Source organism: Platichthys flesus, chromosome 17, assembly GCF_949316205.1.
Source record: "Platichthys flesus chromosome 17, fPlaFle2.1, whole genome shotgun sequence".
NCBI lineage: Eukaryota > Metazoa > Chordata > Actinopteri > Pleuronectiformes > Pleuronectidae > Platichthys > Platichthys flesus.
Genome location: NC_084961.1, coordinates 21,085,566 through 21,099,512, shown reverse-complemented (window position 1 = coordinate 21,099,512; position 13,947 = coordinate 21,085,566). Strand labels below are relative to the sequence as shown.

The following is a 13,947-nucleotide window of genomic DNA, read 5'->3' as shown; positions in this document are numbered from 1 at the left end:
AGTGATTAGATGCTGTGGTGATTTTTAACAACTTACTGATTCTTTATGGTTTCTGTAGTCAACTTTTTAAATGATTCATTGGACTTAAAGAGCAACTTTCAAGTGCACAGATTATAACAGGATAACTGCAGTTAACAGCATCCTAACTCTGCCACTGACATTCTCCTTTCTACTCTGTCCTCCTCTCTTGACTCTCTCTGTCCTCTTACGTCACGACAGGTCCGCAAGTCCTTCCCAGCTCCGTGGTTGTCTGACTCGGTGCGTGCCGTCAGAGCCACTAGGCGAGCATCAGAAAGGAAATGGCGGAAATCTAAACAACTGGACGACCTGCTAGCTTATCAGTCTCTTCTTTCCTCTTTTTCTGCCTCTATTTCCACAGCCAAAAGCACTTTTTACCAAACTGCAATTCAAGCCTCATTTTCTAACCCCAAAAAACTCTTCTCCATCTTTTCCAACCTCCTCAACCCTCCCAGTCCCCCTCCTCCTTCCTCTCTTCTACCAAGCCACTTTGTCAACTACTTTACAAAAAAGATAGATGACATACGCTCTTCATTTTCTGATCCTCCTTCTATAACCACACTTCCAACAACTTCATCTTCATCCCCTTCGCTCTCCTCTTTCACCCCCCTGTCTCCCAATCAAGTTCTGACCTTGGTAACCTCCGCCCGCCCGACAACCTGCCCCCTTGACCCTATCCCTTCTCACATTCTCCAGTCTATTGCCCCTGACCTTCTTCCTTTTCTTACCCATCTAATCAACACTTCCCTGTCAACTGGCTGTTTCCCTAATTCTCTGAAGGAGGCAACAGTAAATCCTCTCCTGAAGAAACCCACCCTGGACCCGTCTGAAGTAAATAACCTGTCTCTCTCCTTCCCTTTGTTTCCAAAATTCTTGAGCGTGCTATCTTTAATCAACTTTCCTCCTATCTTAACCACAATAAACTTCTTGACCCTCACCAGTCTGGTTTCAAGGCAGGTCACTCAACTGAGACTGCCCTCCTTGCTGTCTCTCAGCAGCTTCACACTGCTAGAGCAGCCTCTCTCTCCTCTGTCCTCATCCTTCTAGACCTCTCTGCTGCATTTGACACAGTGAACCACCAGATCCTCATTTCCTCCCTTAGGGACCTCAGTGTCTCAGGCTCTGCTCTCTCCCTGCTCTCTTCCTACCTCAATGAACGCACTTATAGGGTAACTTGGAGAGGATCTGTGTCTGAACCTTGTCCCCTCACTACTGGGGTCCCTCAAGGTTCTGTCCTTGGTCCTCTCCTCTTCTCTTTGTACACCAACTCCCTCGGCTCTGTCATTCACTCACACGGCTTTTCCTACCATAGCTATGCCGATGACACCCAACTAATCCTGTCTTTTCCCTGATTAGAAACACAGGTAGCAGCACGAATCTCTGCCTGTCTGACTGACATCTCTCAGTGGATGTCTCAACACCACCTGAAGATTAACCTTGACAAAACTGAACTTCTTTTCCTTTCAGGGAAAGACTCTCCCATCCACGACCTGACTATTAACTTTGACAACTCTGTGTTAACCCCCACTCAGACGGCTAGGAACCTGGGCGTATCACTCGACAGCCAACTCTCCCTTACTGCCAACATTACTGCAACAACACGGCCCTGTAGATTCATGCTCTACAACATCAGGAGAATACGCCCCCTTCTCACTCAGATGGCGGTGCAGGTTCTGGTCCAGGCTCTGGTCATCTCACGTCTAGATTACTGTAACTCCCTCCTGGCAGGTCTACCTGCCACTGCCATCCGACCTTTGCAGCTCATCCAGAATGCAGCAGCTCGACTGGTTTTTAACCAACCTAAATTCACTCACACTACTCCTCTCCTCCGCTCCCTTCACTGGTTACCAGTGGCTGCTCGCATCCGGTTCAAAACACTAGTACTTGTGTACCATGCTGTTAACGGATCCGGTCCAGTCTACATCCAGGACATGGTCAAACGTTACACCCCACCCCGCTCACTCCACTCTGCTTCGACCAATCAGCTCGTTGCTCCCTCACTGCGAGCTTAACACTCATCAAAAACACGACTGTTTTCCGTCCTGGCTCCTTAGTGGTGGAATGAGCTCCCCATTGACATCCGGACATCAGAAAGTTTACACATCTTCCGCCAGAAACTAAAAACATACCTCTTCCGACTTTACCTTGAATAAAAAAAAAACTAACAACTTTTTGAAACTAACACTTTAGTAGCACTTAAATGGCACTTACTTATGCCACTTTGTAGTTTTGCTTTATCTTGAAGAAATTGTACTTTCTTGATTCTTGTCGTCCTTGGTATGTAACCTCGGGTTTGAATGCACTTATTGTAAGTTGCTTTGGATAAAAGCGTCAGCTAAATGAAATGTAATGTAATGTAATGTAATGTAACAGGCTTGACTGCAAGACTATTTTTTTCTCACATGTCTATTCAGAATTAATACTTTTCAGTGGAAGCAAGGTAGACGCATGGATGAAGGCAGTTAGATGTTAAGCTTGCTCCTCGCCACCAGCTTAAATAAGTTTAAATAATCTTTTTTTGAGTAAATCTTTAAAAGCCTAATCTGACCCATTACATTGGGATCTAAGGAAACATAGGAAAAAGTTTGTGGTGAGAGTGAGGCGAGTATATGCTTTGTTGTGTGAATACGATATGCAAAAAAGTAAGGCTCTCTTTATTGTTTACTCTTTTATTTGTTCTTTGCAATGCTGCAAATGTTTGCCTAATCATTGGAAGCTTTATTTACAGTAGAGTAGGATCTAGAACTGGCTCATACTGAATGAGAAGAGGGATTTTTATTGGTAAACTGCACTTTACATTTCTGTGAAAGTTCAGGTTGACGACTGTTCACAGGAATTTGCAAGCAGCACAGAAAACTACCAGGAACTGCTGCGAAATGACGTGGGGTTCCAATCGCTAGCAGTTTTACAAGCCTGACAAGATTTGCAGTTGACCCCCCAATGCTGTGAGCTTTGCAAATGCAAATCCGCTTATAGCTGTGTCTTCGCGTGGCAATGTCTCATACATTTGTCCTTCCAAAATACTGGCAAAGTCAGCACCATATTCACATGTCCATGGCACACTCAGCTTTTGACTCCACTGGCATTGCTGCATTATTTGGCATTAAACTGTCCTATTGTAGTTATTAAATTTACCAAGTATTCCAGTAAAACGGGAGAGGCGGTGGACTAGTGTCAGAAAGTTGGACTATGGGCAGAGAATCCAACGGTGGTCTCTGGTTCGACTCCACGGAGTGACAAAACAAAAGCACTGTCTAAGTGCTCCTGAGCAAGGCACCTTACTCCCCCAACGCCTGGTCCCCGGGCGCTGTGCAAGGCAGCCCACTGCTCTGTGTGTCCTCCTGTGTTCACCAGATGGGACAAAAGCAGAGAGAAAATTTCCCCCCATTTGCATGTCGTGTGTGTGCATGTGTGTGGGACCAATAAATTTATTTTTTCTCTTATCTCTTAAATGCCCAAATGAAAAACACGATAAAGAACATCCTGTACAGTAAATCCGACCTTGCGGCTCAGGCAGCAGCATTGAAAAGTTCAGCCAGGAGGGGGCAGGGCAGACTGCTGGTGGCAGATGACATGGATCAAACCTTCCACAGCCAGGAGCACACAGACCTGTGTGCCTCACTCCAAATAAGACTAGAAGCTACTCTGAAGTACACAGCTACACACCATAGACATCTACACACTGGAGCAGATTCTGCCAGAAGGCCCCCAGAGAAGGCAAAGAGACGTTTCAAGCTTCACCTGATTTCTTCTACTTGCTAGGCATTTTGTGTTTGTCCACTATCTGTTTTGTATGTAAGTAAAGCTTTGACTCTATATATAACTTGGAAATGTTATATCACCAATAAAATTATATAAACGTCATTGATATAATGTACAGGATAATAATGACATGTATATATTAGTGCTGTCAGTTAAATCAGAATCAGAATCAGATCAGAATCAGAATTCTTTTTATTGCCACTTTACAAACAACAGAGTCAGTGTGATGCGGAGTCAGTGTGATGCAGGGGGCTTGTTTGTGAGCCCCACTGCCATGGGGGAAAAAACTGTTCAGGTGACGCAAGGTTTTAGTCCTGATGGCCAAGAACCTTTTTCCGGACGGGAGTCTCTGGAACAGGTGGTGAGCGGGATGGGAAGGATCAGCGATGATCTTGCCTGCTCTCTTACTGGTCCTGGAGTGGAACAGATCTATGAGAGCCGGCAGGTCACAGCCGATGACCTTCTCAGCTGACCGGATGATCCGCTGCAGTCTGCCCTTGTCCTTGGCAGTGGAAGCAGCGAACCAGACGGTGATGGATGAGGTGAGGATGGACTCAATGATGGCTGTGTAGAACTCAACCATCACTTTCCGCGGCATGCTGAATTTCCTCAGTTGCCGCAGGAAGAACATCCTCTGCTGGGCCTTCTTGATGATGGAGGTGATGTTCTCCGCCCATCTCAGGTCCTGTGAAATGATCGTCCCCAGGAATCTGAAAGACACTGTTTTAACAGGGGAGTTGCACATGGTGAGAGGGACGGTTTGAGCTGGGCTCCTCCTGAAATCTGCTACCATCTCTACAGTTTTTAAAGCGTTCAGCTCCAGGTGGTTCTGGCTGCACCAGGAAGCCAGGCTGTTTACTTCCTCTCTGTAGGCGGCCTCATCCCCATTGGAAATTAATCCAATAAGGGTGGTGTCGTCAGCAAACTTCAGAAGTTTTACAGAGGGATGGCTGCAGGTGCAGTTGATGGTGTAGAGGGAGAAGAGGAGAGGAGAGGAGAGAGCACACAACCCTGTGGGGGCTCCAGTGCTGATGGTCCGGGTGTCAGAGACAAGCTTCCCCAGCCTCACGCGCTGCTTCCTGTCGGTCAGGAAGTTAGTGACCCACCTGCAGGTGGGCTCAGGCACACTCAGCTGTGTCAGCTTGTCCTGGAGAAGAGCTGGGGAGATGGTGTTGAATGCGGAGCTGAAGTCCACAAACAGGATCCTGGGGTAGGTGCCATGGGAGTCGAGGTGCTGGAGGATGAAGTGGAGTCCCATGTTGACTGCGCCGTCTACGGACCTGTTGGCTCTGTAGGCAAACTGCAGCGGTTCGAGGAGATGGTTTGTTATGGTCTTGAGGTGGTTCAGCACGAGGCGCTCAAAGGTCTTCATCACTACAGAGGTCAGGGCGACTGGTCTGTAGTCATTAAGGCCTGTGATCCTCTGCTTCTTGGGAACGGGGATGATGGTGGATGTTTTAAGGCAGGCGGGTACAACACATTCAGCCAGGGAGGTGTTGAAGATGTCTGTGAACACTGGAGACAGCTGATCCGCACAGTGCCTTAGTGTTGAGGGGGAGACAGCATCTGGTCCAGCTGCCTTACAGGGGTTCAGTCTCTTCAGGAGCTTATTTACATCTCTCTCCTGAATTGAGAGAGGTGTGATGGGGTGTGATGGGGGGGATGGATGTGTGATGGGGGGGATGGAGGGGATGGGGCAGTCTGGGGCCATTTTGTGGGGGGGGGGGCTATTGTCTTTGTCCAGGCTGGGGAGAAGAGGTGTGATAAATGCGGGGGGGGGGGGGTGTTTGAGATTGTCTATCGAATCTACAGTAGAAGTCATTCAGTTCGTTTGCAAGTCTCAGGTCTTCCACAGAGTGGGGGGATTTGATTTTGCAACCGGTGATCACACGAAGGCCTTTCCAGACAGAAGAGGAGTCGTTGGCTGCAAACTGTTGTTCCAGCTTCTTTGAATACTGTCGTTTTGTCTCCTTATTCTCCTTGCCAAACGAGTATTTAATCAGTCGGAACCTATCCATGTCCCCACTCTTGAAGGCCACCTCCTTCTCCAACCGAAGCTGTTTGAGCTTTGCTGTGAACCAGGGCTTGTCGTTGTTATAACACACCCTGGTGCGTGTCGGAATACATCGGTCTTCACAGAAGCTGATGTAGGACTTCACAGCATCTGTATATTCGTCCAGGCTGTTAGAAGCAGTTCTAAAAATGTCCCAATCAGTGTTATCAAGGCAGTCACGCAGCTCCTCCACAGCTTCCCTGTTGCTCCAGTTCTTGGATCTCAGCACAGCAGGTTTAGAAAGTTTAAGTTTCTGTCTGTAAGCCGGGATCAGGTGAATGAGAGCGTGGTCGGATAGACCCAGGGCAGCGCGGGAAACTGCATGATAAGCCTTGCTGATGGTGCTTTAACAGTGATCCAGGGTGTTATCCCCCCTGGTCGGGCATTTTATTAACTGTTTGTATTTCGGGAGCTCCTTCGATAAGTTCCCCTTATTAAAGTCCCCAAGAACAATAACGGGGGAATACGTGTTCTCTCTCCTTCTCTCTACTCCCAGTATCTGCTCAGCTAGTTGTTGTTGAGCTTAGCGCACATCAGCTTGCGGGGGGATGTAAACTCCGGCCAGGATGAAAGAGGTGAATTCACGGGGAGAGTAGAATGGTCTGCAGGTGATGAAAAAAGTTTCCAGGTCCGGAGAACAGAACTGTAAAATTACTTTCACATCACTGCACCAGCCATGGTTTATATAAAAACAAATCCCTCCACCCTTTGCCTTGTGTGAGAGGATCGGGTCGCGGTCCGCGCGTAACAGCTGAAAGCCGGTCAGCTGTGCAGCGGAGTCCGGTGTGACTTCGGTCAGCCACGATTCCGTAAAACACAAGACAGAAGAAAGGGAAAAGTCTCTATTTGTCCGGATGAGAAGGCGAAGTTTGTCAGTCTTATTACACAGGGAGCGAGCATTGGAGAGGAGAACGCTTTAGTAACGGCGTTAACGCAAACCCATTTTACCGACGTCGATTTTTTCTCGCGAGATTAACGCAGAGCTGCCAACTCTCACGCTTTCGCCGTGTGACGCCGGTGTTTTTTACACGCACTCCCGCCACATCGAATTTCTCACGGCAAGAAAATTACGGATCTTGAAATAAAAACTATGACTAATTCTATTTTAACTTTCGTTGACGAGACGAGACGTAAATGTTGGTGGTTGACTAAGTCACAATCATTATTTTAAATTGTAATTAATTTTGAGTTAACTATGACATAAATGCGATTAATTGTGATTAAATATTTTTATCTTTTGACAGCACTAGTATATATACACAACATATAACATCAAGCATCACATAAATATATGTATAGTATACAGTATCGCAGTGCTTTTGGTGTAGGCTTACTAATAACAGGGTTCATACACATTTTGACCAATGGATTTCCATGACTCGTCAATACATGTTACAGACTTGACTTCTTCAATGGAGTCCTTGTGCTCTATCTTTGCAGATCCAGAAATGCAGCTGCAGCCACATCGTGGATCACTGTGGTCGATCATGAATCAGAGATTTTGATCGTTTTGGTTGACTGTGTTGGTTGATCGTGATCTTATTGGCGCATCCTATATCGCATAGGCAGCTGATTGTGGATCAAATTGTGGATCTCAATATTGTCAGTGGATCACGATGATGGATTGTGGATTATGGCAGCATCAGATTGTGGTGGTGGATCCTAGTTGTGGTGGCAGTTTATTGTTGACTATTATTTTCAACAAGACTGCTTGATATACTATATGCCTGTTCACGTTACTCTTACACTCTACCATTACTGTCAATAACTCCTCAATTAATTTACTTACCATTATGTTACAAACTGTTTATTCTCATCAATGTTGCGTAAATACTTTTATTTTGCTGATGTTCTCCATTACACGTGGCATCTTGCACTTCTGTCCGTCCTATGAGAGGGATCCCTCACATGTGGATTTCTCTGAGGTTTCTATGTTATTTTTTCCCCTGATAAAAGCATTTTTTGGTAGGCCTTCCTTAGTCTTGTTCGGGATTAAGGACAGATGATGTCGCACCTCGTTAAGCACTAAGAGTCAAATTGTGATTTGAGATTATGGGCTATACAAATAAAGTTTTATTGATTAAAATGAAAATAAAGCATAAGGAATGATGCCCCAAAGTTGAATTTTACTCATGACTGTAGCCATTAAAAATTGATGACATAGTACAATTTTCACTTTATTAAATTTGTAATATCAGACTGCAGGATTTTGCTTTGTGCAGGAATTAACACTGTCCTACTGTTCACACAACAAATGTACCTTTGAGACGGGATCCTGGAGTTTTCCAGAAAAGTGTGCCTTCAAGTACTAGTTTCCGGCGAAACAATTCTGCAGGCTTGAAAACTCCACCAAGCCTGACTCGGGCCTCAGCCCTTGGGTCCAACTTGGCCTGGATCTCTTGGAGCCGTTGCATTTTCTCCATCTCCCCCATCTGCCAACAAGAATACATGTCTTTGTCCATTTTTTTGTGTAAAAGACAGAATTAATAAACATGAATGAACCAAGACTATTTAATAGTTTATATAGTAGATAGAAGGCTTTATAAACAATAGGTTAAACATAAAACTGAATGCATATGTATCAGGGTGGAGGTGAATCTGACACTTCTTGAGAGATTTTATTTAATACTGCTTCTTTGTTTATTACTATAAGGGTGCTGTTTGCCTTTGACAAGAACAGTTTGAGACAAACAGGAATCATGGAAAGATAAAGGTTCCTGGTCTGAATTAAAGCAGAGAGTGTTAGTGTGGTTAAATGGTAGGTGGTCCCAGATAATTAATTTACCCGGAAACCCTGAAATTCCGGGTGTACATCACTTAGAATGACACTAAAAATAATGTATTTCAAAGCTATCAACCAGTGGGAGGTGGCCAATAGAGGGCACTAGGGCACCGCCCTTTTTTTATTTATTTATTGAAAGTATTTATGTGTTTAAAATTTACAATAACATGTGTTGTAGCAAATATAAATAAATATGTTCAGTGGAAATGTGTGGGAAACGAGTGCTCAGGGTACAGTCTATGGTTAAGGGCACTGGAAACACTGCCTGTAGGAGCCAAATTAACCTTTATGTTGACTCTTATGCTATCTTTCTTTATTAGTACGTGCATGTGTGTGTATGTGAGAATGAATGAGTGACACTATGTCTGCAGGTGTTATTACCCCCACCTAGAGGACACCTAAGCGGGACCTGAGAGGCTGAAGATGGAGCCCAAGGGGTAAAGGCCTTTAGGAGCCAGCAGAGAGCATCTGGGCATGGCTGAGGAAGGCAACAGTTTTTCGACCGTGTGCTTTGACGTTTGCCAGGAGAACTGTGCTCTAAAAAAGACTCTTTCGTTTAATATCTTGTAGTTTATTTCCACCAATTTTTAATCCACCTTTTTACAATAAACGGTCAAAGGAACCAACTGGACTCACCTCTACTGCTCATCTTTTCTAACCGTGTCAGAACCAAGAACGAGCTCAGCCATATAGCAAAGTAAATTTGGCCAATCATCATTGTCCAAAATAATGATTCTGATTCCTGTGTTTCAACTCACCCTCTGCCAGATTGTCATTGTCTCCTTCGTGTGTACATGCTCTCCAGTGTTAAGTTCCGTATGTCTACTTGCCTGGATTACGGACTTTTGATCTTGTGCCTTTCCCTGAATGGACTTGTTTGCTTCTCTGACTGCCTACCCGTGTATGACCTCTGGTTTGTTGCAGTAAAGTTTTATTTTGTACTTTATTTTTTGTCACCCATGCTGTCACAAGGAATCTACGAGGGCACACCTGGAAAATACAATGAAGCTATCCATGTTAGCCATTTGAGCGTCATCATGCAGCAGGCAACAACATATACACATGTCCCCCTGACCCAATTTTTGTTTATAGATTACCTCATAAGATATCCAGCAGTATATGGCACCTCCTTTTATTTAGTCTTAATAGTGTTTGTTAATAGTACTGTATGTTTCAGGAATGTGTACTTAGTAAAAACTAGTAACCGGACTCAGTTTGTAGTCTATACAAGATGAATACTCTACTAATTAGTAGATGAATACTCTTCTAACTATCCAAGCACAAGTGCAACAACTAATAACTAGGGCTACGTTGTAGCACTAACGGGCCCGAGCACAAGCGGTTTCTAGTCTGTTGCGGTCGGTGAAGAGCGAGAGATCGATGACAAAGCGCACATCTCCATGTTGCGAGCATTTTAAGCTCTGCGGGAAGGATAAACACTTCACTTCCTGTAGCCAGCAGTTGGCAGTATGATTTTAAGTCATGGTGTCTTCGTAGATGTCATCAGGTCGCGACTCTTGTCTTGCATGTCTAGTTTGGACTCGATCGGACCAAATGTGTCTGAGATACAGAAGCTTGCGTTTTGATGGCTTGTTATCAAACTTGGACACCAAGCTACGGTCACAACGTGTAACGTTCACGTTAAAAACTCTCCTTTTACCCTCAAACATACACTAAAGTTAATCCGTCAACAATAATTGTCAAACATCCATAAGTGTAATTTAGTTTCAAACACATTAAAACTAACTGAACGAAATTCTTAAGCCCTGGGAATGAAGATTTGGTCCTTGGGCAAACCATTGTCTTAGACTGCTAACTAGTGACTTAATATTGCAATAGTGCAGGTACAGCTCAATCATCTTGATTTAAACCATGGTCTTACACTGCCCTCTAGTGACTTAATATTGCAATAGTGCAGGTACAGCTCAATTATCTTGATTTAATGATCAAACTTTTGCGCCCCGCCACGGCCACACCGTGTGAGTAGAAATCGATCTTTTAATAACTTTAGATCTCCATCCTGTTGTGATGACACTCACCTAAATTTTAAGTCGATCTGATGAAAGCCCTACGACAAGTACTTCAAAGTAAAAGTGTGAAATATGGCAAAAATGGCCACCAAATCCAAAATGGCGGGCTTCCTGTGTGGTTTAGCATATCTGTCCAAGAGACTTATTTCTTCGCTATGAAAAGACACATGTCCCTATAGATTTTTGTAGATGTAGACCAATCGTAGTGCCGGGGCTGCCCTTTAGGGGGCGCTAGTCAGTTATTTTGCCACGCCCATTCCTAAAAATCATCTGAATATCTTCAAGGGGGTGCTGTTTATACACATGTACTTTGACGGAGGTTGAAGCTTGAACACCGAAGTTATAGCGATTCCGTGTGTCATGGTGTGTTGATGAACTTTGATGGCACGCCATTAATAATCTGCATGGTGAAAAGTCACAGTAATCTTGTGGCTACATTATCAATGTCTTGAGACCCATTTTACACAGTTTGACACGGTTTCGCAACGTGGATGAGGAGAAACACATTCAAGTGTAAGACGTACCAAAAACAAGACATTTCCTGTTGCCACCAGGGGATGCTGTGATTTTAAGTCACGACTGCTGTGTAGATGTCTTCAAGTCGCAACTCTTGTCTTACATGTCTAGTTTGGAGTCGATTGGACAAAATATGTCGGAGATACAGAAGCTCGTGTTTTGATGGCATTTCATCAAACTTTGAGGCCACGGTCAGACGGTGTGGCAAAAAGTTGTTTCTTTGATAACTTCAGATCTTGATCTTGTTGTGATGACACTTGTCTAAATTTTTTGTTGATCTGATACAAGCTGTACGAGAAGTATATCATAGTAAAAAACATGGAATATGCCCAAAATGGCTACTAAATCAAAAATGGCGGGCTTCCTGTTGAGTTTTTCATAATGCTCCTTGAGGCGTTTTTGTGCATCTGGTCATGATACACAACTGTCTTCATTTTCGTGAGGATCAGTGAATGCTAAATGAGGGGCTCTCCGTAAATGAGGGGAAGCTCCGTTGGTGGCGCTGTTGAGCCATTTTGGCACGCCCACTTCCAAATACCCCAGAATACGTAAATTTTCACGACTTTCTAACTTACTGCAAACTTTTAAAACTTTTTGAGCATGTTAAAGCCCTCAAAAAGCCAATTCATTAACACGAGGAAAAATAATAATAAGAACTAGGGCTACGTTGTAGCACTAACGGGCCCGAGCACAGGCGATTTCAAGTCTGTTGCGGTCGGTGAAGAAAGATCGTTCGATGACCAAGAGCTCGTCTCCGTGTTACATGCGTTTGGGCACTGCAGCAAGGATAAACGCCTCACTTTCTGTAGCCAGCAGGTGGTGCTATCGTTTTAAATCATGGTGTCTTTGTAGATGTCATAAGGTCGCGACTCTTGTCTTACATGTCTGGTTTGGACTGGATTGGACCAAATATGTCCAAGATACAGAAGCTCATGTTTTAATGGCGTGTAATCAAACTTTGAAGTCACGCCGTGGTCACACCGTGAGACAAGAAATCAATCTTTTAATAACTCCATCTTGTTGTGATGACACTCAACTAAATTTCACGTTGATCTGTTGAAAGCTCTAGAACAAGTACATCAAAGTAAAAGTGTGGAATATGGCCAAAAGGGCTACCAAATCCAAAATGACGGGCTTCCTATGTGGTTTAACATATCTGTCCAAGAGACTTATTTCTTTGTCATTAAAAGACACATGTCTCTATCGATTTTTGTAGATGTAGACCAATCGTAGTGCCGGGGCTGCCCTTTAGGGGGCGCTAGTCAGTTATTTTGACACGCCCATTCCTTAAAACTATCTGTATATCTTCAGGGGTGGGCTGTTGATACACACATGTAGTTTGAGGGAGCTGGACCCATGAACACAGAAGTAACAGCAATTTCGTGTGTCATGGCGAGGTGAACTTTGATGACACGCCATTAATAATACGCATGATGGAAAGTCACAGTAATCGTAAGACTACATTATCAATGTCTTGAGACCCATTAGACACAGTTTGACATGGTTTCACAAAGTGGATGAGGAGAAATACATCCAAGTGTAAAATGTACCAAAAACAAGACATTTCCTGCTGCCACCAGGAGGCGCTGTGATTTTAAGTCACAATATCTTGTAGATGTCTTCAGGTCGCGACTTTTGTCGTACATGTGTAGTTTGGAGTCGATTGGACCAAATATGTCTGAGATAGAGAAGCTCGTGTTTTGATGGCGTTTCATCAAACTTTGAGGCCACGGCACGGTCAGACGGTGTGACGAAAAGTTTATCTTTCAATAACTTTTGATCTCCATTTTGTTATGATGACACTCGTCTAAATTTTAAGTTGATATGATGAAAACTCTACGAGAAGTACATCAAAGTAAAAATATGGAATATGACCAAAATGGCCACTTAATCCAAAATGGTGGGCTTTCTGTAAATTTTTTCATAATGGTCATTGAGGCTTTTTTGTGCATCTTGTCATGATACACAACTATCCTCATTTTCGTGAGGATCAGTGAATGCTAAATGAGGGGCTTTTCCGTAGGTGGCGCTGTTGAGCCATTTTGCCACGCCCATTTCCAAATACTCCAGAATACGTACATTTACACCACTTTCTAATTTACTGCAAACTTTTACAACTTTTTGAGCATGTTTAAAAATTCTCAGAATAATCCTTTCAATTTCAAAAGGGCCTCTCAGCATTCAGTGCTCGGGCCCTAACTAGGGCTACGTTGTAGCACTAACGGGCCTGAGCACAGGCAATTTCAAGTCTGTTGCGGTCGGGGAAGAGAGAACGTTCGATGACCAAGCGCTCGTCTACACGTTGCCTGTGTTTGTGCACTGCGGCAAGGATTATCGCTTCACTTCCTGTAGCCAGCAGGTGGCTCTATGAACTAGAGGTAAGTAACCTTGAAACTATACAACAACAAAACCTATTGCTTTATCTATCATCATATGCTTACATGGCTCAAGGCTTTTTTAATATACAAAATGTTACGTTAATATCAAGATCCTACATGTGTAAGTTGCATGTGGTAGTAACTATGTTTCACCATTATTCCGTTACAGGCTGGTATATCCACCATTTCTATTCCCACCTCGTTTATTTAGCCTGTCATGGAGTTTTACAGTGAATTAGACAGTTTAGATATGATTATAATATCCACACATCAGTGTTGTAAACAGTTCTCAAATTAATTATAAGGGCCCGAGCACCGAAATCGGTGGGAGGCCCTATTGAAATTGAAATGATTATTATTATTAGGGCCCGAGCACCGAAATCGGTGGGAGGCCCTATTGAAATTGAA

The 13,947-nt window shown here is 43.9% G+C and overlaps 1 protein-coding gene across 2 annotated transcripts in view; it reads right to left on the bottom strand.

The window, feature by feature from the left end:
* The window catches only part of arhgef1a (Rho guanine nucleotide exchange factor (GEF) 1a), a 111,735-nt gene that overhangs the window by 34,582 nt on the left and 63,206 nt on the right, over window positions 1-13,947 (bottom strand). For both annotated transcript variants that reach the window (XM_062409871.1, XM_062409870.1), the window contains exon 12: window positions 8,094-8,265. In XM_062409871.1, coding sequence (XP_062265855.1) covers window positions 8,094-8,265 — 172 coding nt within the window. The remainder of the gene's footprint in view (window positions 1-8,093; window positions 8,266-13,947) is intronic.